Raw genomic sequence first — 23,839 nt, 5'->3', positions numbered from 1 at the left:
TGGTCAGGCGATGTTTGCTCCGTACAGCCGCCGCCTCCGTTCAGGAAGGAGAAGGGCTGTGCAATTGGTCCAAGCACTATGCAGCTTGGACCATGCTACTCCAGACCCACGGTGCTTGAGAGCAGGGACAGACGGCAGTTCATCTGAACTGAATTGCCTGTTATGGAGGACGGCCTAGTCCGAGGAGGCCGCTACAATTTTAGACAATACGTGCACCGGCCAGTGCGGAGAAGAGAGTTTCTACGGCGGCGCTGGCAGACAGCCTGTAATGGTAGCATGTAGGAAACAGCCTGCCAAACAAGCAGATGTCAGTAGCTGAATGCCATACGCGTGTTGGATGTAATGTACGTAAGAGTAGTAGTCAGTATTGCCTCTGCTGTGCTGCATGTCATCTCGCCAGGGGCTCTGAGCTAAGGTTGCCGCGGCTGCGGGCGTTGCCGCGCCTATTCCCATTCGGTTGGGCAGCTTTGCCGCCGCTCGCCAGTATCGCCATCCATCCTTTCCCTCTGCTGCGGACCACCGGAGAGCGCTGAACGGCCTCAATTGGCGCTGCTGGGTCGAGTGCTGGTTTCTCATCCATGCCGCTCGTCTGTTTCTGCTATCCCCGTCGTGGTGTTTGGATTTCTGGCGTGATTGCTGCGCATTGTTCCTATCGGAGCCGCTAGCGTGGGACTGGGCTAGTGGAGAATCGCGAGATCCTCGATATCAAAGCTTTCCCCGGCATTCACTACATCTCCTACGCAGTGATCCCCAGCCGTTGTCGAGCTGGTTGACAATAGCTCCACTGTTTATGTTGCCCCTCATTTAACTTTCTGGTCCCAAGTTCTTCTGCAGTCTCGGGGTATACATTGTTCCAGCTGCTTGCGGTTGGCTTGCTCCCCTCAATTTCAGAGCTCCCTGCGCGCTACTGACCTAATTCACTTCTGCCCCAGCCTCCCTATTATTCTGTGGTCTTTGGTCTGATGTATTTGCTTTTTCTTTGCTAGATCTGCTTTTCTTTGATACTCCACTCCGATTGCATACCATGCCTTATTCATGGCTTTAGCGTCATTGTTTCCTTCTGCACTCTTGTCCCGGCCTTTCTTATCTGTGTATTCACTTACGTCTGCTCTCATTCTGAAGATATCACGCGTGGGTTTGCTGGACTGACCTGCATCTTCTCTCCGTACTGGTTACGTTCTTCCTCTTACCCTGGGTGAGCTCTCTTTCCTCTACTGCCTCTTGTCGAATCTTATGCGAGTCCTAATCGACCATAGTATCTGTCTTTTTCTCATTTTTACTCTTGATCATCATCATCAGACGATTTGCTTCGATTTCCTTCTGAACCCGATTGTTGAGCTCCTGAACGGTTTGTTCGTCCAGCTTGACAACACACAATGGCTACTACGACAAATGTATCGGCCATTTCAGAAGCCGAGTACGGTTGTGGTAAGCATTCGTTTGGTGGAATTCCTGATTTGTTTCAGGAGACTAACAAAGCTCAGAGCATCTCGCTGCCCTTCTTTCCAAAGACGAGGAGACCAGCGAGAAGTTCCGAAACTCTTTCGTCAAGGCACAAAAATCTCTTTCATCGCAATCGCAGGCCAATGGAGCATCATCTTCCTCCGGCCAGACTTCTATCTCTCTCAAGCCTGTCTATACCTGCTTAGACTGCCTTGAGAAATGTTCCAGTGGCGACCGGAAACAGCATAGTGAGAAAACGGAGCATAACTTCTGTGAGCATGGTCTCTATCTCCTCCCATCGAACATGTGCTAAACACTTCCCAGACATGGAGTCGCGGAACGGCTCCCTTTTCTGTCATGCTTGTCAGGACTTGGTGTATGACCATGACCTCGAACGACTCCGCGCGACAGCCCTGGGACTGTCCTCAGCAGCAGGTTGGCTTGTGAAAATATATTCATTCGTAACTGAAAGTTCCCTAACATGAAAATAGTATCAAAGAAGCGGACGTTTAGCGAAAGCTCTGCCGACGAGGCTTACGTCAAGAGCAATGCCACCAAACGGCCTTGCGCCAAGGAAGGCGTAAGAGGTTTGTTTAACCTGGGACAGACTTGCTATTTGAATGTGATTCTCCAGACCTTGCTGCATGATCCCTTACTCAACACCTATTTCCTTGGAAACGGTCACCAAACGCACGAGTGCACCGTGCCTGACTGTATTGGCTGTGCTGTTGCGGAGGCATTTGCCGATTTCAACAGCCCAGAAAAGTCGGAGGGCTTTGCAGCTCTCAACCTGTTGATGGCATCGTGGAAAGCAAGTCCTGTAAGTGGCGTACATCCCAGACTCTATCGAAAAGAATACGAGACCTAATTCTTCTTTTCATTTACACAGATTCTGGCAGGTTATCACCAACAAGATGCTCATGAGTTCTATCAATTTCTCGTTGACAAGCTTCATGCTAGCACCGAAGGACACTCTGAAGGCCCGAACAAGAGCTGTTCATGCTTCTTTCATAAAGCATTCTACGGCAAAATCCGGAGCAGCGTTACCTGCGACAGATGCGGCAACGTCACACAGACTGAGGATCCTATCGTGGATCTGAGTCTGGATGTTCAGGTACAGGCAAAAAAGCGGCAACTGGGCGGACGGGGATCCTCGACTCCCACTCTTAATGGTTGCTTGGAGAGCTTCACGTCCCCAGAAAAGCTCATGGCCGACGTGTACAACTGCAGCGGTTGTGGTGGGACGCCACAGAAGGCGACCAAACAGCTGAAGATCAAGAAATTGCCGGCGATCTTGTGCATGCAGTTGAAGGTTAGTGACTCTTGTTGGCTCGCTTTCGTCCAGCGTCGCTAAATCTGTGACTAGCGCTTCGAGCACACGTTTTCCGTTTCCGAGAAAGTGGAAGGGAGGGTGGACTTTCCGTTGTCCATCAACATGCTCCCCTACACGACCAAGCCGAACTCTCGCAAGGTCGACAAGTCGAGATACTTGTATGACTTGGCCTCCGCTGTGGTCCATAAGGGGAAGCTGGAAGCTGGTCACTACTATGTGTATTGCCGGCAAGGTGATCAGGTAAGAAGCCAGTTTTTGCCGATTCTTCTTCTTCTTTTAACTTACTGCTAACTGGTCTTTGTTATCAGTGGCTGCTATTCAACGACGACCAGGTGACAGCGGCGACCGAGGCCGAGGTTCTCAATGCAGACGCTTATCTGTTGTTCTACACGCTGCGGTCCTTGTCTACGAGATACAAAAAAGATACATAGATCGGACGTCGCGTTGGAGCATTAGAGCTTGAGAATTGGATTCTAGAGCCTGGATAGACCGTTCCAGTTGTTTGCATCCCCTCTCATCACCCCTCTGTTGTTGTTTTTCTTCACATTTCATGATCACTGCATTGCATTGCCTTGCATAGCATTGCATGCAGAAATGATAGAAAGACAACAACAACAACAACAACAACAACAACAACAACAACAACAACAACAACAACAACAACAACAACAACAACAACAACAACAACAACAACAACAACAACAAAGACGACTGTTGCATCACTCTTGTTTGTACACTATCTGAGAAGGCGTTTTGGGATACGTACAGCGCGTATTACTACCAGAACCTGCTCGTCATTTGATTCCTTGCCCATGCTGTATTTAGAATTTCTAGACGTCCTGACTTCCTTCCTTCCTTCCGAGAGAGAGACGTCCATTCTATGTACATTTGTACAGTACACGCCGCAGACAGGACACACGTCCAGACGGGATAATCAATCAAGTCCCCCTTTTTCTCTTCTTCTTTTCTTTTGTCAATTCATTGACCAAACCAGGAAGCAGTTCCATCTACCTAGTAGTAGATGGAAGTGAACAATACTCACAGATGAAAGGACTGAAGGAAACGAACGGTTTCTTTTTTTAAAAAAAAATTAAAAAAATTCTTATTCCTATTCCTCTTCCTTGATTTCCTTGATTTCCTTCATTTCCATCATATCTTTCCTCTATCATATGATGATCTTTAATTTGATTTAATTTGATTTGATTTGATTCTCTCTCTACCTACCTATCTCCCTATCGATCGGTTGAATTTTTTTGTTTTGTTTTGTTCTGCTCTGTTCTGTTGTTGTCAGACTCAACTTGAAGGGGTATTAGGTAAGTAAGTCTACGTACTGTACGTTAATATGTAGTTTAGTCTATTTATTATTAGTCTGTCTAGATGGTCATTGTTGATCGTGTCTTCAATTAATCCTTTTTTTCCTTAAAGTAACAAATCTCATCGTCTGGAGGGATATAATTGAGTGGGATATTGACTTTCCTAGTTCTTGACCTACCCGTACTCAGTATAGATTAGATTAGATAGAAAAATGGCAGGACCGGATGTTGTGATTTTTTTTAATCACTGATATCATGTACAGTACAGCACTATTGTTTATTCCAGTTAATGATTCTGGTCTGGTCTACAGTAGTAGAGAAACATATCATATGATATATACACCCACTTCAATGGTTCGTTCGGTTCAAAGAGAGATAGACGGGTTAAATCTGCTGTTTCTAAAGATATCTTCTGTGCTGACCAACTGCAACCAATGACAATCGATCAATAAGTAATCAATAATAAAGATCAGGTAGTGAATGATGATGATAATCATGACCCGACATGTCAAAGACGTGTGCCAAGTTGCTAGCCTCTAGGTAGCAGGTAATGTATCTAACCCGATCTATCTACAGACCTGTGCCTACCTACCTAACCCAGGCATATATTCCATACTACCCGATAGAGTAATATTTGCTGTATGGCTTGCTTTTCGGTCTGGACCTGTACTTACTCTGGAGTCTGGACCCCAGTTGCTAACTTGCTGTACGGCTGGCTGTACGGAGTACGTACGATCGAATAATGCCCCAAAGGGGAATGTCGTCTCGCGTCTGTGTCGGGATCGGAAATAGGCAGCCTTGAACGCGCAAGGAAAGGAAGTCAGCTTGATTTGATGACTCCACTTCTCTTGGAAAAAAAAAGACTACGAGAACAGTGAGTTATTCCAATTTCCATAGTTTGGTGACTTCGGTCAGCAACGGCATGTCGGGATTTGTGCGCCGCGCCAGGCACATCCGCGAGGTTCCGGGCGATGAAATTGTTTTTTGATCAGGCGAGGTCGCAACTAGGTTGTGGCTCCCTTGGTTGGTCCAGCAGCTATAGCCTATCCCTGTGTTGTGCTATGCCTGATTGGCTCCAAGGTGCAAGGGCCTGACAAAAGTCTCCCGTCTAGTAAGGTAGTTTGATCACGTTCTTTCTCGTCTTTATTGTTCTCCTGAGAATGCCATTGTTCTCTCTTTGAGCTTTTTTCCTTCTGTGAAGAAAAGAAATTCCACTGCAAAATTCCCAGCGTCTATGACGCAAGATCGGTATGTGGATTTTTTTTTCACTGGTATGTGCACTAAGTGGAGCTGGGCAGCCCGAAGCCCAAGGCGCCCTGCTGACGGTTCGTACTCCGTAACTTCGTATATGGAGTAATTAGTCAGCTGGACTGTGGAGGACATTCCAAAGGGAGAAAACATTCCACAGCCTTGGCAACGCCTTTTCGGATTCCTGCGGACCAAGGTGGATATATCGGGATATATCGCTGCTCTGTCGGTCAGTACGGAGTAAAAAGGGTGCTCTATTATTTCACAGAAAAGCCAAAACAATGGTCAAGACGATTGCAAGTTTGGAGAGTTGGAGATGTTTCAACTGACAGCGATGTTGCACTGCATGGCACTGTTAACCCATTCGAGATATCACTGGCAGCACGTGGGAGCAAAGCGTTGGCAGAACTCAGAAAGTAGTCTTCGTGGCTATAAGTCTGCAAGTGCGTGCGGATTATCGCAGATAACTCCGAGAATGCTTGAAATCACCAATCCAGTCAGCTGCCGTTTGCTGACTGCTGACCTAAAAATCCGATAACATCGCCCCCACAACTGATGATTGGAAATACACTGTCATTCGTAGAAGTCCACCGAAAGTCAGCGACGAGTTGGCAGAGGTTAGTTGCAGGATTGCAGTGACCGCCTGATAACGGCGCTATCAGATGATCAGTGGACCACAAAAACGTCTTCCCACACCTAATCCTGGACGCAGTATCCGTACACCGTCCAGACCAGAGCTTTCACTCAACTGCTGACTTCGTAGTACTGCCATGATTTAAGTTGATTGTAACTGGGATACGAGAATCACGTCGGCGTTACGATGGGTGCGCTCTGGATTCATGATCGGCATCTCGGGTAGGAGACCGCCGGGGTCGTGTTAGGTCAGCATTAGAATAAGCATAATTATGCTTATACTCGGTACAGCATACGGAGCACCCCAGCAGACCATGAGAGCTCTCCACGCCCCTGAAGAAGCTGCTTGCTTCGAGCCTGTTACAGCTGAGAGAGATAATCAATCTTCTTAATCAGCACTCCATGCTCCGGACAGAGCTTGCATTTTGTAGACGGCAGGTCCAGAGAGCCTCGCGACGGCGGATCGGTTGTGCATGATCCGGGTATCCGTGCTGGATGCAGCTATCAACCAGTAGCCCGGGCGATCTTCCGGGAGGGGACCACCAAGAAACCCACACCGCCCTAGTGGATAATTGCACCACGTCAGGGTCATCAACATCCTTGTCGCCAATGCCTGTCTTTCTATTTGGACTTTGCGATGCACTCGCCATTGTTGTTATAGGCTTTCCCGAGTCAAATCACCTGGAGAAGCGTAGAGCGTCGACATGGACGGATGAGGCATGCGAGCTCAGGGCGGGTAGGCATAAGAGCACTTTATGAAGACCGGAAATGATGTGATTACGGAGTAGTGTGCATCCGTGCAGGTAGTACCTAATCGAGGGGCGTGCTGGATCTGGGGTTGCATAATCAAGAATCTGCGGGGTACAGAGCGCCATATGAACTGATTCGGGGATTCTTATTGAAAAATCGCCGAAGTAAACTGTATGGAGTACGGAGTACGGAGTAGACCGTCATGAGTCGGTTTGCTCACCAAGCTGGTGGCTGGACGTGGCAGAGTTGGCGTATCGATCGGAAGTCCGTGATATCCGAGCAGTGGATGGAGATGCACATCGAGTTATCAACAGGCAGGATGGTCGTTGAATTTTGTGCAGATGAAAGACCAATCAGACGCCCCCGTGCACCGGGAGGACAGGGATCACGGGATTCTCGTGCCGCCTTAATGAAACTAATGGAGTCATGGATGGACCGAAGGCAGGTTAGGGACCGAAAAGCCCTGCCAGTCTCCACTCCGAAGAGTGCTGAGTCGCGATGCACACAGGCACGCGTGCCTCGTGCCATCCAGAGAATCGAATTTCCAGTCCTCGCATGGGGGCCGGTGGCATTGCGCTGACTCAGCCAGAGTTGTAGTGGGCGGGCGATGAGGTCATGGGCGCACGGCATGGCAGGGCGGCGAGCAGGGCTGAGGAAGGTGCGACTGCTGATTAGTAAGAAAGGCATCCGGGCTAGCCGGCTCGGGACGCCGGGCAGCTCGTCCCACCAGGCGCCAAGCGAGGGCCGCAGCTTCCCTGCCTGGCTGGGACTAGGCAGCCCGACGTTCCGACAAAAACGGCAGTGGCGTGCAGACTCCAGCCAGCTCAAGAACCTTGTTTGGGCTGCACGCTAGGCATCGTCAGCAGCTCAACACCTCGGCCGCCGATCGCTGTACGAGAGCTACCTTATGTCGACATACTCGTACAGAGTGCGACACCGCCCTGGTGAGTGAGTGAATTGCTTTAGGACTTTTTATCCGTCTGAAAAATCCGTTGTATACCTATCTAGGCACCTTCCATCAGGCTCCAGTCCCAACACCCTCGAAATAATACTGTTGGTAGTACCGATACCCAAGTAAGGAAGGGTAGATGCCTGCCAGAGTGGTCGATGAATCACCAGGTCCTGCAGGCGGCAGCTCCTTGCTCGCACCAGCAGGAGCATGCGCTCACAACACCGCTCGCGAATAGTCCGCCGCAAATAAATGAAGAAAATGATGGCGACCATGGGATGCCGAGTCTCCAGCGAATCCATCACCCGCTTGGCGCCTGCCGTCTGGCCCTATCCTAATCCCTGCCGCGCTCTCGGCCCACGGAGCCGGGTCTTGGAGCTTGGGCACTTTTCCGTCTTTGTTTCCACGCCCTTCGGCGCAAGCATCACCTTATCCCCGCCCGCGCCGAACCACACGCACCCGATGCGATGATGCATGCGATGGGATGGGACATGTCAGGCTCCAAAAACTTTGTCCCGCGATGCCACGGCCCTAGTTCCGTCCGGGTGTTCTGCTTCTTGAAGAAGAAGCTTCTCCCGCGTCTTCAACAAAGCCCTTTATTATTTCCCTTCCTGCTTCCCTCTCTTCGTCTGGGTTTGCGATCCAGGGTTTGCGCAAGCTGACCCATCCCTCTCTTCGCCCTTCGTCCTGTCCTGACATCACCGGCAATAATCCTCGGGCGCCACAGCCCGCATTTAGCGTCATCTGCGCTGAAAACTTAGCTACTCTTCGCGCCATATCGATCATTATCCGGCCTGCTAGCGCTGTCAGGCTATATTTACGAACGCTTTTTATATTCTTACTTGGGCTATTTACTTCGGGGAGCTGCAGAGTTGGTGACACCTGAAAGAAGGTGTGGCCTGAAGGAGTGCCTCCATGCGACGGATCAGTTCTCTGCAAGTGCTCGCGGCAGCTCTGCTGCTCGCGTCGCTTGCCAATGCCTTTCCCCATGAGGGCATGGATATGAATATGGACATGGACATGGGTTCAAGCCACAACGAAACCGCGTCGAAACCTGCATCGGACGAGGGTCCGACGAGCTATTTTGCGTACAAGGAGCATGTTGGCACAATCTTTGCTCACATCATCCTGATGGTGCTTGGCTGGTGTTTTATCCTTCCCATAGGTAAATACATCCGTACACACAACGTCGATAAAACAGACGACAGATCCTGCTGGCTGAGGACGATGGCTAACAGTAACCGGTGCAGCGGTAATGCTCAGTGTGGCCCGCTCGCGGTACACAATCCCGACGCAGTTCGTGTTCTTGATCATCAATGCCCTTGGTCTCTTTTTCGGGATTGTCTACAATGCTTCGACTCCGGATCTCTACGAGAACAATGCCCATCACAAGATCGGCTGGATTGTGACGTGGGTGGTGGTTGCACAGGTCGTCATCGGACTGATTTACGCTTATTCGGGTCACGGTCGTGTTAAAAACGGTGCTGCATACGAACGCGCAGCCTTCCTGCCTGTGTCGGCCGAGAACACGATGGACCACCAGCAGTCATACCACGAGTACCGCTGGTCCCGAGACAGCGGCCAAGGCACCGAGAGGAACTCGTCCTCCCTCCAAAGTCGTCCATCCACCCCGGACGGCGAGAATGGGCACCTTGCGAAGCCGGAAGAGGATGTCGAGGAATCGACTCCTCTTGCTCAGGGCTGGTTGCGCAACTCCGTCCTGGATCGGTTTTTCGCGTCTCGGATCCCGGGCTTGGTCTCGGATCGTGTCCTCCGGATTCTGCGCGTCATCTACATCATTCTTGACCGGATCATTCTCCCCTTTGGCTTCATCGCTCTCTCCACTGGTGGTGTAACATACGGCGGCGTCTTTGTATGTCATTGGTTTTCTTTTCTTTTGGAACCAAGTCACTGACCATCATCTGAACAGAAAGCCCATGGGATCTTCAGTGGACTGGCGCATTTCATTAAAGGTGGCATCTTCTTCTGGTACGGTCTCGTCGTCCTGGGCCGTTTCATGGGCTGCTGGGCGGACTTTGGATGGGCCTGGAATGTCAAGCCTCCGCAACAGGTTGTTGGGAAGTCCAAGTCTCGGGTTCCAACGGGAGAGTTCATCGAGTCTGCAGCCATTTTCACCTATGGGTCGACCAATGTCTTCCTCGAGCATCTAGGTGGTTGGGGAGGAGCGTGGACACCAACCGATCTGGAGCATCTTTCAATCGCTATAATGTTTTTCGGTGCGGGATTGGTAAGTGGACTGCAGGAGCCTTTTTTTTTGTCTTCCCTGGGATATCCCTTGTACTGACAAAACACCTATTTAGTGTGGCATGCTTCTGGAATCCAAAAAGGTCCGGGAGTGGCTGAACAAGACCCTCCTGCGCCCGTCCAGCCATGTGGACAATTATGACCAGCCAGACCCCAATTGGGAAGCCCAAAGCGGTGTGTCTATCAATCCGATGCCGGCTCTCATCATCTTCCTTCTTGGTATCATGATGGGATCTCATCACCAGGAGTCAATGGTCTCGACCATGGTTCACAAGCAATGGGGCTCGCTGCTCGCTGCAGGTGCGCTCGCCCGGGCTTGTACCTACGTTCTCTTCTACATCAAGCCCCCGACTTCCTATTTACCCTCTCGGCCTCCATCGGAAGTTGTCGGTGCTTTCTGCCTCATCTCTGGTGGTCTCATCTTCATGCTGAGTGTAAGTTGACCTCTTGTCTAAAAAAAAAGACTAGTGCTGAGTCGTTTAATTAGGCTTCGGATATCATGGATGTCATGGATTACTATGAGTTGGATGCCATGTTCACCTTCAATGTTGTCGTCGGTCTCACCTGCTTCATCATGGCATACGAAATTATCGTCATTGCCATCAAGGCCTGGGCAGTTAAGAAGGAATCACCCTCTCAATCCCATCCTCCATCTTGGCTCCCGGCAGCATAGGCGCCATCATTTCATCCGGACCTTGCCATTAATAGGAGCCGGTCCTGAGCCAGGCGGGCATCCCATGGCATCTGGCACTTATGTCAGACGGATCAAAACCATTTTCTATACCAATCTTCCAATTATTTTTTTTGTATACTGCATTATACCCCTATAAACTTCTTGTTATGACGGGAACTGCGTGGGCGGATCGTGATTTGACGATATTTCAGCAACAAGTCTCCCGGCAAGGTTTTCCTTGTTGATGAAACGAGTCTCTACTCTAATGATTACGGCGGGTTGCTTGTAATTGGCAATGGGATAATGACTTAATGAGGAGGAGATATTATGCGCCGTTTGAACCCGAATCGCTGGGCAACCATCTATGGAAATAAATAAACTATCTTGTTCATTGCGTGACAATACTGAGACAAATACCCTGTTCACTAGGTTGTTATGTCACAATGGAATAATACCTCTATAATATCCAGTTGGAAGTGGATGTGATTGTCTTCAACAAAGAAGTTCATGGATAACTCACTGACAGTTCGATGAGATATCTACGCAAAGGTCCAGTTCTTTCCAATTTTGGTCACTTCAGTCACCCAGCGTGAGACGCTTCTGCGATTCCTTCACCAACTCAGTTACTCCTGTCTCGGCACTGTCTCTCGTGTGCTGCTTTGAACTCCTGGAAGTGGTTTTCTCCATCTTGTTTGTTTTTTTTTCCCCTCTTTCAGCTCTGACAACGTACATCTCGTCACTACCTCCACTATCATCTAAGCTTCCCTCGACAATTATCAAAACTCGAGTGGTGAGGATATTAAACATACACAGTGACAACAACGTTTCCAGGAGGTGAGTTTATCTCGATCAGGTCAACTTCAAGCTCACACGTCTTTCTTTAGGTTCCCTCAGTCTATCTGTCGCGCCTGCCTCGTCAACATGTGGCAACTGCCACTAGACGGGTTTGATGTCCCGAAGAGGCCTCATTCTGGACTATCATTTCTCGATCTCCCTTCTAGCGTTCGTCGTCATGTTTACGATGCAGCAGGCCTTCTGACAGGCTACACCGTCGATTTGTCGTTCCCGGGACGGCACAGACTTCCAGAGTCTTCAGACGCATCTGACGACGATGAGTCGATGGACTCGGTGTCATACGATTGGGGAGACAGTGACAATGGAGTTTCCTCCTCAGTGTGTTGTGGCCTTACTTACAACCTCCTGCAAACGTGCCGCGCTATTTACAATGATATCATCCCCATTATTTACTCCTCGAACACCTTTGTCATTCGACGCTGTGCTCTTGGAGGCCTCGGTCCACTCCAAAATCTCAGTCCAAATAGCATAGCATCTCTGACTCATCTTGTTCTCTATCTGAAGCCATCCTTCGATGATAATGGGCATGGATGCTGCAATTCTCGTACTTCTGTCAGGGAACCATTTGGGAGCATGTCCAGCGCAGATACCGCCACCATCGAAATATGGCAACAAGCAGCTACTCGATTGGCCTCATATGTCCAGCCGCACCGTCTGCGTCTCAGGGCTACATGTGATACACAAGACTACAATACTGCCGAACAAATTGTTGCGCCTTTTAGACAATTTCCTCGGCTCAAATCTTGCCATATCAGACTCGGTCCTCGCCCTGATGCTGTATTGCGTCGACTTGCAGAAGAAACGGCCATGTACTCTACCACTGGCGTCACAACTAACCGCTTTTCTTCTCCTTTCCCCTTCCGCTCCCTTCCAGCAGAACTACAGATCAAAGTTCTGAGTTTTTCAGATCTCATTGCGCCTTGTGAGATAGTGTGGAGTCCCGGCCGTGGCTTCGAGCTCCTGTGGCCTCAACGCGCGTGTGGTCGCTTCTTAGGATGCTACTGCCGCCGCTATCACGCCGCCTTCTCCCCGACATGCAAGTGCTGGGAACCACCCTCTGCGCTGTTCCTCGTGAACCATGCTGTACGGAATGTTGCACTGGAGGTCTTCTATTCACGGAACAGATTCATTGTCATGCCGCGCCATGGATTACAGCCAGTCCACTCAACCCCGCCGCAGGTGGAGGCATCGCTGTTTTTGAAGAATTTTATGCCGACGTCAGCAATATTCCATCTTCGATCTCTTGAAATCGTCTTTCCGCCCTCTGAGGATGGTTATCTTCATTCGGACTCATGGGGCTACCAGGACTGGCTGTCCACTCTGTCACACCTTGCTCGACATGGGAATCTCGCTAGACTGACGCTTATGATCCGCATGCCGGAGATCATCCTCTACGGCTTTCCCCCGTTGCTTCGAATTCAGATAAATATGGTTTTGAGGATGTATATTCGGGTTCTGAGACCATTGGAAGGGCTGACGGGGTTGGAGGACCTTTACATTGCCTTAGGGTACCCTATGATATGCGGAGAGAACGTGGGCGAACCCGAGCGTCAACGTAGGTTGAATTATATCACGACCATTGAAAAATATCTCGAGCAGATGGTCATGGGAGGATCATATGACAGTAGGGCTAGGGGAAAGGATCGGTGGCTGAGTCGCATACCCACGGAGGAGTTTCGTCGCTTAACAACCTACGAGGACTCCAGTGAAGATGACTTCTGAAGACGAGGGGACAGCGAGCGAACGAGTGGTCAATGAGCCTTACTTACGCACATGGAGTTGAGGGACATGCTTTACTTTCGGGAGCCGTTCAAGACTGTTTTTAGTCCTTTTTTTTCTTTTGAAGTTGATTACATACGCATTAGTAAGATCCGCAAACGAGCACAGCACATGGCATAGTCTAGCCGTAGGAATCACAACTCGACCAAACAGTTTAAATAAATCATGCTGTATCTGTATCTGGACTCTATCCTGGTATAAAGATCCATCACGTCTTACTGCCACAGGAATTCAGATTGGCTGTCCGGCCTCCGGAAATCGGGAGCATGCCCATCGACGGTGGGAATCCATGCTTCCATCCTCTCCAGCGCTTGCGACAATCTGATCGGACTTTTCGGACTTTAGCAGGCGACGTGCAAAATGTTGTGCGCCCGCCATGGAGCCAGAACGGCTCTTGCTGGCCCAGTAAGAGCCGAACTGATGACGGCGACAGCAGAGATGGTCGTACCTAACCAATTGTGTTTCTCTCCGATCCAGTTTTTCCCAGACGGGGGGCAGAGCGGGGTATTCTCCTGTCGCGCAGGACAGAACTGTGCCACCGCGATCCACCTGCACCGTCGATGAGGGGCTCACAGGGTCGACTGCACGCTCGCCTACGATGTACTTAAGCGTTTCACTGTCCTTTTTTCCCCTCGCTTTCTTCCCACCTGAGAAGGACCGCTCGCTCTGTTGTAGACCTAGACTCTATCGCCTTTCTCTTCTATCTAACTGCTGTCTCCTGCCTGCAATCGATAAACGCGTATAAATCGTCTCCAAGATGGCGTCCAACCCCCCTGGTGCTTGCTGCTTCACTGGCTTCAGGCACGAAGGTACCCCTGAAGGAGAGATCAAGTCTATCGGCAATGGTAATAATAGAACGCCCCCCCTCAATTAAACAGACAATCCAGGCCTCTCGCTGATTCTGGCTTCCATTGTGTAGTCCGCGCCTATTTCTCATACCCGAAGGACAACAAGACGCCTGACAAGGCGGTCTTCATCATCACCGACGTCTTTGGTCTCTACAACAACAGCAAGCTGCTCGCCGATGACTTCGCCTCCAACGGGTACCTGACCGTCGTTCCTGACCTCTTTGACGGCGATCAGCTGCCCCTCGACGCTCTCGAGACCGGAAAGGTCAACATTCAGGAGTGGCTTGGCAAGCATGGCACTGACAAGGTTGACCCTATCATCGAGGCTACGATCAAACACCTGAGGGAGGACTTGGGTATTAAGAAGATTGGCGCGGCTGGATACTGCTTCGGTGGCAAGGTACCTATTTTTTCATGCCTCTGCTTGGAATCGATATCGCTTCGAACGGACTTTGCTGACGGTTTGTTTTTTAGTATGTTGTCCGTTTCCTGAAGGACGGGAAACTCGACGCTGGTTACTCCGCTCACCCCTCTTTCATTACGAAAGAGGAGCTTACCGCCATTGAGAAGCCTTTCTCCATCGCTGCCGCAGGTGAGTTACTCTTCCTGCTGTCTTCCCCGCTGTCTCGCACAGATCGGATGCTGATGTTGCCTTGCAGAGACCGACAGCATTTTCACCCGTGAGCTCCGTCACGAGTCTGAGGACATCCTGATCAAGGCCCGTCAGCCGTATCAGATCAACCTCTTCAGTGGCGTTGTGCACGGATTCGCCGTCCGCGCGGACCTGAGCAAGCCGGAGAACAAGTTCGCCAAGGAGCAGGCCTTCCTGCAGGCTGTGGCCTGGTTCAACTTCCACCTGTGAATTGGAGAAGCTATCCTGGTGTGATGAAGTCAATGGACCGTGGGATAACGGACCTCAGTCTTCTCAATGTTCTTAATGTGATATCCAACACTGCATCATAGTCCAATAGAGACGAATGGTTATGCTGCTACTCCGCAGACGCCAGTAGAGGCCAAACGAAGTAAGAACGTGTTCTGTCGCAGTCAAGCCTTATTCCCTAAAAGGCATTTTCAAAACACTGGATTTGAGGAAAGTAGCCAGATAAGTATCGGTCGCAGAACGCGATAGGGTCAATGCCCCCATCTACGTCCCAAGAGACGAGATCTATACAGCCTGTCCATCGTAGTCAAATCTGTAGTTCCCTGCGATCTCATCGACCCGATTGGCAGCGCCACGATCGACCGACGGGGGACGCGCCAAGCTCCGCATTTCTGCGGGAAAGGGAGCGGCCCACCCGGCTGACATTGTACGCCGTACCTAATTCTGACTGGCGTAACGCTGGCCTGGCGTGGCTCGAGTCGTGGAGTGACACTGCATGGCCTGGAAAAAAAAAACAATGCAAGCCACCATCTGGTCTTTCGACTCGTCAAACTCCCTTTCCCGTCCATAATTATCTGGTCTCAACCCTTCCGGCAGGAGTCGGGGAGTAACCGTCTCTGCTTGTCCTCTTTATCTGCCGAGTGGAAGTCTCCTGCGCTTTGTTTCCTGCGCCTTGCTGTGCTGTCACGAGACACTCCCATCTCTTCCATCTTCGGCGATTATCCTTGTTGTGAGTCAGTTGACAGAAAGGCTTGTGTACGATACAGCCCTGTTCGCAAATCGAAACGCTCGAAATCTTCGACGACAATAAAGAGACGAGGTGTCACGCCTCTTCGCAATCGTTTTTTCCGATTTATCATGGCTACTCCGAGCGCCCTTCCTCCTTTCCCCTTCGATCCGACCCGCGTACGATCCTACGTCGTTCGATTACCGCTGTTTACGCGACTCGTTCTCCTGGTCATTGTTGCGTTCTTGTTGCTCGAGATACAGTCGGTATGGAGTGTGGTGAGATGGGGTGCCTTGGTCCCAGATGAGATGGGGATTCGAGGAAGTAAGGTTTCCCCTCATATGTTCCTCCCTTAGGAATAAAAGGTTCTGGCTGGAGACGCAATTTGGATACCATTGCTGAACGAATAACGCGTTTGTTTAGTGTATCGACTCAATACCTACCCCGTCATCCATCTAGGGTTTTTCCACGCCTTCCTAAACGTCTTGGCTCTGACGCCCCTGCTTGAGCGATTCGAGGCGGAACATGGGACTTTGACGGCGCTGCTCTTGTTTGTTGGACGTACGTAATATACGGGCTATGATTATTCCACTGGAGGTTTACATGTCTGGTATTAACGTCTTGTACGTCTCAGCGCTCTCGACCTTTCCAGGTGGATTGTACGTTTTTATTGAGAAATTTATCTTGCGGAGCAACACTGCTGTGGTGGGTGCAAGGTCGGATTAACCACCCATGACAGACGGAAGTATCATTGCTGACCTCCACGACAGCGTTTGGGTCTTTTTGCTCCTAGGATCTGAAGCCATCAAGACGTTCCGGGCCAATCCATATTTCCTGTGAGTCTTCACGTTTTATTTTTTTTTTTCTGATTTGCCCTTGCGCTGACCCAATACTTTGCAGTGTCGGGACCTATAAAATACCCACCTGGACGACGCCTTTGTTTCTCTCTTTCGTCGTCTCCGTGCTCCTCTCGAATACGAGCTTTGTCGGGCATGTATGTGCGATAGTGGTGGGATACCTGCGTAAGTGGCCCAGTTTTTACCATTCTATTCATTCTGCTGCTGACGAGCGTGCTACCTAGTCGGACTTGGATACCTTCGAATCTTCTTTCCATCAGAGGTGGTCATCCGCTGGATCGAAGTAAAATTAAATCTTCTTGGTCGACTTCCGCATTACGTGTCAGTAGACCAGAAGACACACGGCCGGTACGGCATTCTTCCAACGACCTCGACGGTAGAGCCGACTGTAGCCATGAGCTATATTGGGTCCTCGCAACGGTTAGGACCATGAAAGCCCTCGGTGCAATGTACTGTACGTGTAGCATTTTGTAATTACGAATATTCTCCTGTATATATTTTGTATTTGATATAATCTGAGGGAACAGTCTTGCTTTGAAAGGGTATATACGGAGTATTTGCGTATATTTAATGCGGGCCTGTCAGGTGCGCAAGTGGTCCGTGCCGCGTGTCGTAAATTTACATACAACTGGTCTAGGTGTAATCTGTATTGTAACATGGTCTGTGTTGCTGGCTCTGGTCAATTACACCTGCAATAATAGTCAAACAATCACTTCATGGCCATAGTGGGACGGAGTTCCCACAGGTCGCTCTCTCTATGGCGTTAATATGTGAGTTTCTATCATTCCAGAAATCTGTCAAGCCTGCAATCCGTCATGGCCATAAGTGCAGGAGCAGGGGACGTACACCACCACCACATATGTGTACACCATGCTGCTTGCTTGCTTATACAAGAAGTGTTTATTAAGTTAACCGATGGCTGACTCTTTTTTTTTATTCGTTTCGAGAATAGCGCCGTCACTGGTCCGCAAATTGCGCAACGACCCGTATTTACTGTTTGCGCGGTTACCCCCCTTCGTCTCGTTTATCTGCATCATTGTCGGCGTCGTCTGGCTGCTGCTGCTTCCACTCAACGAGTACTCGCGGCAGACGTACATCTCGGAGAATGCGCTACTGCCGGGACAGGTCCATACGTACTTCGGGGGCAGTGAACAGAACATCTTTCGGGGCTATAAGAAGGAGTTGGAGGGGTTGCTGATCGCCGACGAAGAGAAGGGGAGACATGGAGAGACTGCGCCGGTGTAGGTTTTTTCCAAGACGGACGAAAAAGGGGGCTGATTGATTGGTTTGGTTACGAATGGCGATTTGCTGATAATAATAGGGTGTCGGAGAAGTTGCAGTCCATATTTCGGGCATCCGGCCTGAAGGTCGCCACGCAGAACTACGAATATCACTCGGCGGGTGCGGTACACCAGGGGCAGAATGTCTATGCCATCATTCAAGCACCGCGGGGGGATGCCACTGAAGCGATTGCTCTGGTGGCGTCTTGGAGGACTGTCGATGGCGAGTTGAATCTAAATGGCGTGGCCTTGGCCCTGACGTTGGCCAGATATTTCAAGAGTAAGTCTACCGTTTACACATGTGTGTGTGTGACAGAGTAATTCTAATGAGATTTGTGGCAGGATGGTCTCTGTGGTCAAAGGACATCATATTCTTAATTACCCCGGATAGCAAATCTGGGACGCAGGCGTGGATCGACGCCTATCATGATATGCACCCACCGTCCGTTCAGGCCCTGCCCTTGAAGAGCGGCGCGTTGCAAGGAGCCTTGGTCATAGAATATCCGTTTGACCATCGCTTTGAGTCTCTGCACATTGTTTACGATGGCGTCAATGGCCAATTGCCCAACCTGGATCTCTTCAACACGGCTGTTTCCATCGCCAGTGGCCAGATGGGCATCAGCGCCAACCTCCAGGAGATGTGGGAGCACGACGACAGCTACGAGAAGCGACTGCAGACGATGCTCCGGGGCATGGTGAAGCAAGGCCTGGGCCTGGCGACCGGAGCTCACAGCAGCTTCATCCCATACCACATCGATGCTATCACACTGCAGACGAAAGGCAATGGCTGGCAAGATGAGATGGCGTTGGGCCGAACCGTCGAGAGTCTCTGCCGCAGCTTGAACAACCTCCTGGAGCATCTACACCAGAGTTTCTTCTTCTATCTCCTCATGCAGACTAACCGCTTTGTCAGTATCGGGACCTACATGCCTAGCGCAATGCTGATCGCTGCCAATTTCACCATCATGGCCGTCGCATTGTGGCTGAGGAGTGGATACAAGGCCGCGATATCTCCCTCTTCCCCGAGCACTCAAGGTTGTGCCGATGAGAAGAAATCGGGTCAAGGACATGATGCCCAAAAGTCAAAACCGTCGACGGATGCAGAAGACAACGGGCTGAATGGCGTCCTGGAGCGACAGCTCGCTCTGCCTCTGACCTTGGTCACGGGACTGCACTTCCTGGGTGTTGTTCCCTTGTACATTTTTAACACGATCTCGTCCCAGGTTCGTTGCTTTTTCCTTTCTGACACATATCCAATTAACGCTATCTTGCTAACGGTAACTACTTACAGTACTTCACCACCGCGACTTACGCATTCGTCGTTATCAGCGCCGTTCTGCCTCTGATCTTCGCCGTCCTGCTGACCCATGGCCCCAACGGATCCGCGCCGACTCCGCAGCAGTATTTGCTCATCAAGTCCTTCTCGCTGCTCCTTCTGGGCCTCTTCCTGTCGGCCCTGGCGACCTTGAACTTCTCGCTCTCGTTCATGATCGGCCTCGTCTGCGCGCCGCTGAGCTTCATCGGCCGCATCCCCAAACATCCCGAATCCAACAAGCCCAGGGTCATGGTGAATCTGACCACCGGTCTTGGCCTGCTGCTCATGAACCTGCTCTCCCCGCCTGCCGTACTGCTGGCGGCATGCTGGTACACGGGCATCCCCGTCTCGACCGTCCTGACAGAGGCGGCTTTCGGATGGGACGTATGGGGCATGTGGACGCCTGTGGTGGTGTGGTGCGTCTGGTGGCCGGCGTGGCTGAATGGGTGTCTACTGCTGGCGTCGTCGATCTTCTAAATAAAAGTAAAAGGGCATATAATTATAATCTGTAGTGTAGCGTTCTTCCAATTAGTCATTCTTGTTACTTTCATCCCTAGAGAAAAGAGGGAAAGACGGTACATTGTGTGTATATGAAATGCTATGCTTGTAAGCAAGATAGATAGATACATGCGCAATGCATTCATTCATTCAATTTTCGTTTCGTCTCTTATTATTAGAGCGGCCACCCAGTCACCATAACACCAATGCACCAATGCACCTGATTAGCAGGGACAAAAAGATAAAATTTAAAAAAAAAGAAGAGAGAGAGAGAGAGATCCAGCAACCCCCTTCAAGGCCAACGACACGAAATAGATGGCTCATCCCCATGACTGTTGTAAAGAGCACATGATGTAGAAGTCGAACTAGGTTTGGTGAAGCATCCATGCTAATAACTACATCTTTTTATACCTAGCAGCAGCTTCTGCTAAATCTTTCTCCTGGTCAGGGTCTCCGAAGAAATCGCATTGCACCGTTGCTCGGCCAGATGATTGCGCGGTTGAGTCCGCGACGAATTCGGGGCGATATCCATTGTAAGTCTTCACCCACGAGTCGGCAATAAGCTTGTATGTGGCCTCAATAACGTCTTGTTTTTTCGAAAAATTCTCGGGAGGAAACTGCCAAAGGTAATAATAATAAGACTTTCTTCTTCCGTGGGAGCAGCCTTTGGTCATGAAGCGTGTTCCGTGGACGTAATTAAATCCCTTGATAAACGAGTCACAACCGTGACAGGGTGATGATAATTTAGAGACACCAAGATAACTATATGCCTTGGGTATCCGCAGGTCGCTCTGTTCAGTCCTGAAAATGTTCAAAAGCAGGTTCGTTTCGCAATGAACGACGAGCTCCTCCTCCTCCTCCTCTTTTATAGGATCTTCTTCTGCCATGTCGCTGCATCTGCTTCCACAACATCCAGATCGAGAGAGAGTTGCGTCGGGCCCATTCGTCCCAGAGCTGCTTCCAGTACCCTCTCCCAGTATTTTGATGTGCGGGGGACAGTTGGCGCTTTCGACGTGATGCTCTTATTAAGAGGTATCAGGGCAAGATTGTACGTGAAGAGATATCGACTGATGCTATTGGGCAACGAGTTGATTTTCTGGAGATAGCTCTCTATTTTCATGAAGTCGGACAACAAGCGAGTCTGATCCGCACCAGTGAAGCCTCCGGTTTCAAGGAATTGATTAATGGCGAGTCTGGTCTGTCGGACAGCGACGAACAACATCTTCCACTCTTCCTCGGCATCCCAACTAGGTTTGCCTATAATAGCAGCCCCGTCTTTCCTGGTAAAGACCCGCTCGAGTCTTGTAATAGTTTCCCGCACCGTATTTAAACGGGTGAGAATGATCGAGGCCGGTTGTGTTCATGGCATCAACTGCTGGAACTTCGAATTCACCTGATGCCTGAAGCGTTCAAAAGTAAAGTCTATGCAGATTTTGGCGAACTTGTTCCGTAGACTGGTGTATCGAGGATTCGTGAGATGCTGCTGGGTGGCATCACGTGGGTCCATCTCTGTATACAATGAAGATCCCACATCTCCTTGATGTGGGCCAATGTGGTTGTGGGAATACCTGCATTTCCTGCAACGATTAATTCGACAGACTGCCGCGATGGACGGACTCTGAGGGCAGTTGCTATCACTTCGTGCCTTTCCTTCGACACGGAAAGGCTTGCCAGAGAGTCTAACACCTCAGCAATCCTTCTTGGATGGTAGTAGGTAGGAGGATGCAAGGGCTGGCCATGTTCATGTTCTTGTAAGCGGTCCCTTTTTTCGATCTTATTTATCGCGGTAAGAAGTTCATGAATGTCATGGACAGACAGCGGAGACGCAGGCTTGCGCGCTTCTCTCGTACGGCTTGCCATTTGGAATTCAGGATTCTTGATCTTTTTATTGTGAAGGAAGGTATAAACTAATAGAGGTGACGAAGCTTAAAATGGCCACGCTCTAGGAGGTTAAAAATAATCTCTATTTGTATCATGTCACTAGGTGATCTTGTTGCCTAGCATTAAGGCGGTAAGCATTACAGAGGATGATAGGCAAAAGCCGCAAAAAATGGCGTCAAAGATTACGCATTTTGGCGGCGATTATCAGGTAGATAACATCTGTTTGTAATTGTTATGTCTTTTTATTTTCATGCAGCCCAGACATCCTTGCCCACACTTTCAATCCAATGACCTAGCTGGTTGACGCCCGCATCCCATTCCTTCAACCGATTCCGCATGCCTTCGATCTGCTTCATGTCGAGGACCTTGGGCTGGACCCAGTTGATGCGCGCGACCTGCGCGACCTGGTCGATGGAGCCCTTCAGCAGGCCCAGCGACAGCGCTTTCATGATCAGGTGCTCGATCTCGTCAGGCCGGACCTTGGTCTCGGCCGCGATGGCCGCGAAGGTCAAGTTGCGGTCGTGCGGCGGGCGGCGGAAGACCATCTCTGTGAGCGCGGACAGTGAGATCTTAAGGTAGAGGAAGTTGCGGTGCGATTCAAGCAGCTTGTTCTTGCTGATGTTCCCGGCCAGGACGTCATACGCGGTCAGGTCGCCGCGGTTGAAAGCGAAGAGGAGATCGCGCAGCCAGGCGTGTGGCGTCTCCGTGAGCGAATCCAGCACGGGGTGCAGGAGCAGCTCACCAAAGTTGTAGATGGAGTCGGATACGAGAGCTGCGACGCTGAGATCGTAAGCTCGTGATACGCGTTCCTCCTGCGAAAGCTCTTCCAGTTTCACGCAAGCGAGATAGAGCAGGGCGTTCCTGTAATAGGATGCGAACTCTTGTTTCGCCTGTGGGAAAGGAGCGAGTCAGTATTAGACACCAGTGATGTGGGATAGAACAAGACGAACTTGGTAGTAGTCTGCGTTCACTTTGTAAAAAGCAGCATGGACAACCGTCTCCACTGAGTCGAACGAGTCCAAGATGGCCTGGCTCTTGTCGAGATCTTTCCGCGCCCCCTCAAAATCCTGTAGCCGCAGCTTCACTCCGGCGACGTCTGCCGTTGCGTATACGTAGGCGTCCTGTGTGTCGGGCTTGTTGACCCGGTCTGCAAGCGACGTGACAAACGCAAGTCGTTCTTGGTCATCTGCGAACACAGCCCTTGCTTGTAAGCAACTATACAAACCGAATCACCTCGAAGATAAATCGTCCACATACCCGCACATTGTGTCGATGCCATCAAACCCAGCGAGACAAACTTGAGCTGGTTAATGCGGTCGGCGAAGCTGAGGATGAAGGACTTGAAGATCGGTAACCGTTGCGGCGCGCTTTCCGGCATCCGGAAGAAATCTATCAGCGCGTCGGTAAGCTGATGCCATAGCTTGCGCTCCCAGTAATCTTCAAAGTTCAAGAAAAGCCCCTGAGCCTCTGGGGGAGCTTGGTCGCGCTGTTCCGCGAGGAAGTCGGGGATCTTGTCGGCCTCCATCGTGGACGAGGAGGCAAGGAGAGAGCTGAAAAAGCTGCAGGAAAGGAACACAAGTGTGAAGAAAACTCGGAGAAGATCTCTTTCTAAAATTGCATAGAGAGAATAGCAAAGTGGTGAGGCAGGTCGTTGAGTAGCGGGGACGTGTGTCCTGTCAGATGTCGGATGCAAGCAGGCCGCCGCCAAGCTCGAAGAGCGGCTCTGCGTCACCGTAGCCAATTGGTCCTTTGCGTGCGGAGGATCATCGATTTCTACAGTACCTCCTCCTACTACTACTACCTACCAGCCCAGTCAAAAACTTACTTACTTCACGAATTAAATGGGAACAATCTGCGCTGAACTGATTCCGTGTTACCCTCAGTCTGGACGCTGTTGTTATGTTTTGGAGCTTGGCATAGTCTCCAAATTGCGTAAATTTACAAAAAAATTCCAAAGCTGGTGAATGTCTCACTCCTGCTAATCAAGCAAAATCACTTGAAAATCAAATAATATCTCCGATGTAGGCTATTTGACGCCTTTGGTGACATCCACCTCTCACGTCAGGTATCCCACTCAGCAGCCTTAAAAAGTATCCGATATGTCTCCGACTGCACCAGATAAGCCAAACATCATGCTGTATTCCTTTGATCCCGGCGAATCAATTTCTCTCCTTTAGCGTATTTAAAGTCTCCGAAAAGTTGGCCTGTAGTATAAATATCGCTTGCTCTTCCCGGTGTTTTTGTTGCTTTCATCGCTCTTAACTACTACAGACGGAGCCTTCACACGAGCTGAGAAGATTGCCGTTGACTCA

General features: G+C 50.3%; 7 protein-coding genes across 7 annotated transcripts; 6 read left to right on the top strand and 1 right to left on the bottom strand.

The window, feature by feature from the left end:
- Positions 1 to 1,376: 1,376 nt before the first annotated feature.
- Positions 1,377 to 3,520, top strand: T310_2919 (Ubiquitin C-terminal hydrolase Ubp8; the record flags this gene model as incomplete). The annotated part of the gene is made up of 8 exons (XM_013474198.1): positions 1,377 to 1,428; positions 1,485 to 1,715; positions 1,768 to 1,878; positions 1,935 to 2,023; positions 2,078 to 2,263; positions 2,333 to 2,755; positions 2,810 to 3,016; positions 3,275 to 3,520. The coding sequence occupies 8 exons, from the start codon at positions 1,377 to 1,379 to the stop codon at positions 3,518 to 3,520; spliced, it is 1,545 nt and encodes a 514-aa protein (XP_013329652.1).
- Positions 3,521 to 8,584: 5,064 nt separating this feature from the next.
- T310_2918 (Integral membrane protein) lies at positions 8,585 to 10,607 on the top strand (the record flags this gene model as incomplete). Its single annotated transcript, XM_013474197.1, has 5 exons — positions 8,585 to 8,834; positions 8,908 to 9,542; positions 9,600 to 9,917; positions 9,991 to 10,368; positions 10,422 to 10,607. The coding sequence occupies 5 exons, from the start codon at positions 8,585 to 8,587 to the stop codon at positions 10,605 to 10,607; spliced, it is 1,767 nt and encodes a 588-aa protein (XP_013329651.1).
- Positions 10,608 to 11,528: 921 nt separating this feature from the next.
- On the top strand, positions 11,529 to 13,184 carry T310_2917 (uncharacterized protein; the record flags this gene model as incomplete). Its single annotated transcript, XM_013474196.1, has 1 exon — positions 11,529 to 13,184. One exon carries the CDS (start codon positions 11,529 to 11,531, stop codon positions 13,182 to 13,184), a length of 1,656 nt encoding a protein of 551 aa, XP_013329650.1.
- Positions 13,185 to 13,998: 814 nt separating this feature from the next.
- On the top strand, positions 13,999 to 14,951 carry T310_2916 (uncharacterized protein; the record flags this gene model as incomplete). The annotated part of the gene is made up of 4 exons (XM_013474195.1): positions 13,999 to 14,086; positions 14,161 to 14,489; positions 14,564 to 14,681; positions 14,749 to 14,951. 4 exons carry the CDS (start codon positions 13,999 to 14,001, stop codon positions 14,949 to 14,951), a joined length of 738 nt encoding a protein of 245 aa, XP_013329649.1.
- Positions 14,952 to 15,827: 876 nt separating this feature from the next.
- Positions 15,828 to 19,771, top strand: T310_2915 (Rhomboid protein 2; the record flags this gene model as incomplete). Its single annotated transcript, XM_013474194.1, has 11 exons — positions 15,828 to 16,020; positions 16,120 to 16,257; positions 16,436 to 16,532; positions 16,778 to 17,007; positions 17,255 to 17,323; positions 17,506 to 17,794; positions 17,875 to 18,113; positions 18,176 to 19,056; positions 19,125 to 19,564; positions 19,661 to 19,723; positions 19,768 to 19,771. 11 exons carry the CDS (start codon positions 15,828 to 15,830, stop codon positions 19,769 to 19,771), a joined length of 2,643 nt encoding a protein of 880 aa, XP_013329648.1.
- A 708-nt stretch (positions 19,772 to 20,479) lies between these two features.
- Positions 20,480 to 20,976, top strand: T310_2914 (uncharacterized protein; the record flags this gene model as incomplete). Its single annotated transcript, XM_013474193.1, has 2 exons — positions 20,480 to 20,694; positions 20,802 to 20,976. 2 exons carry the CDS (start codon positions 20,480 to 20,482, stop codon positions 20,974 to 20,976), a joined length of 390 nt encoding a protein of 129 aa, XP_013329647.1.
- Positions 20,977 to 21,775: 799 nt separating this feature from the next.
- T310_2913 (Proteasome endopeptidase complex) lies at positions 21,776 to 23,052 on the bottom strand (the record flags this gene model as incomplete). Its single annotated transcript, XM_013474192.1, has 3 exons — positions 21,776 to 22,417; positions 22,478 to 22,713; positions 22,785 to 23,052. The coding sequence occupies 3 exons, from the start codon at positions 23,050 to 23,052 to the stop codon at positions 21,776 to 21,778; spliced, it is 1,146 nt and encodes a 381-aa protein (XP_013329646.1).
- Positions 23,053 to 23,839: the final 787 nt, after the last annotated feature.

The sequence above is a fragment of the Rasamsonia emersonii genome, assembly GCF_000968595.1.
Source record: "Rasamsonia emersonii CBS 393.64 chromosome Unknown ctg1118621760042, whole genome shotgun sequence".
Classification (NCBI taxonomy): Eukaryota; Fungi; Ascomycota; class Eurotiomycetes; order Eurotiales; family Trichocomaceae; genus Rasamsonia; species Rasamsonia emersonii.
The sequence above is the reverse complement of the archived record's forward strand: the minus strand, read 5'-3'. Positions and strand labels throughout refer to the sequence as shown.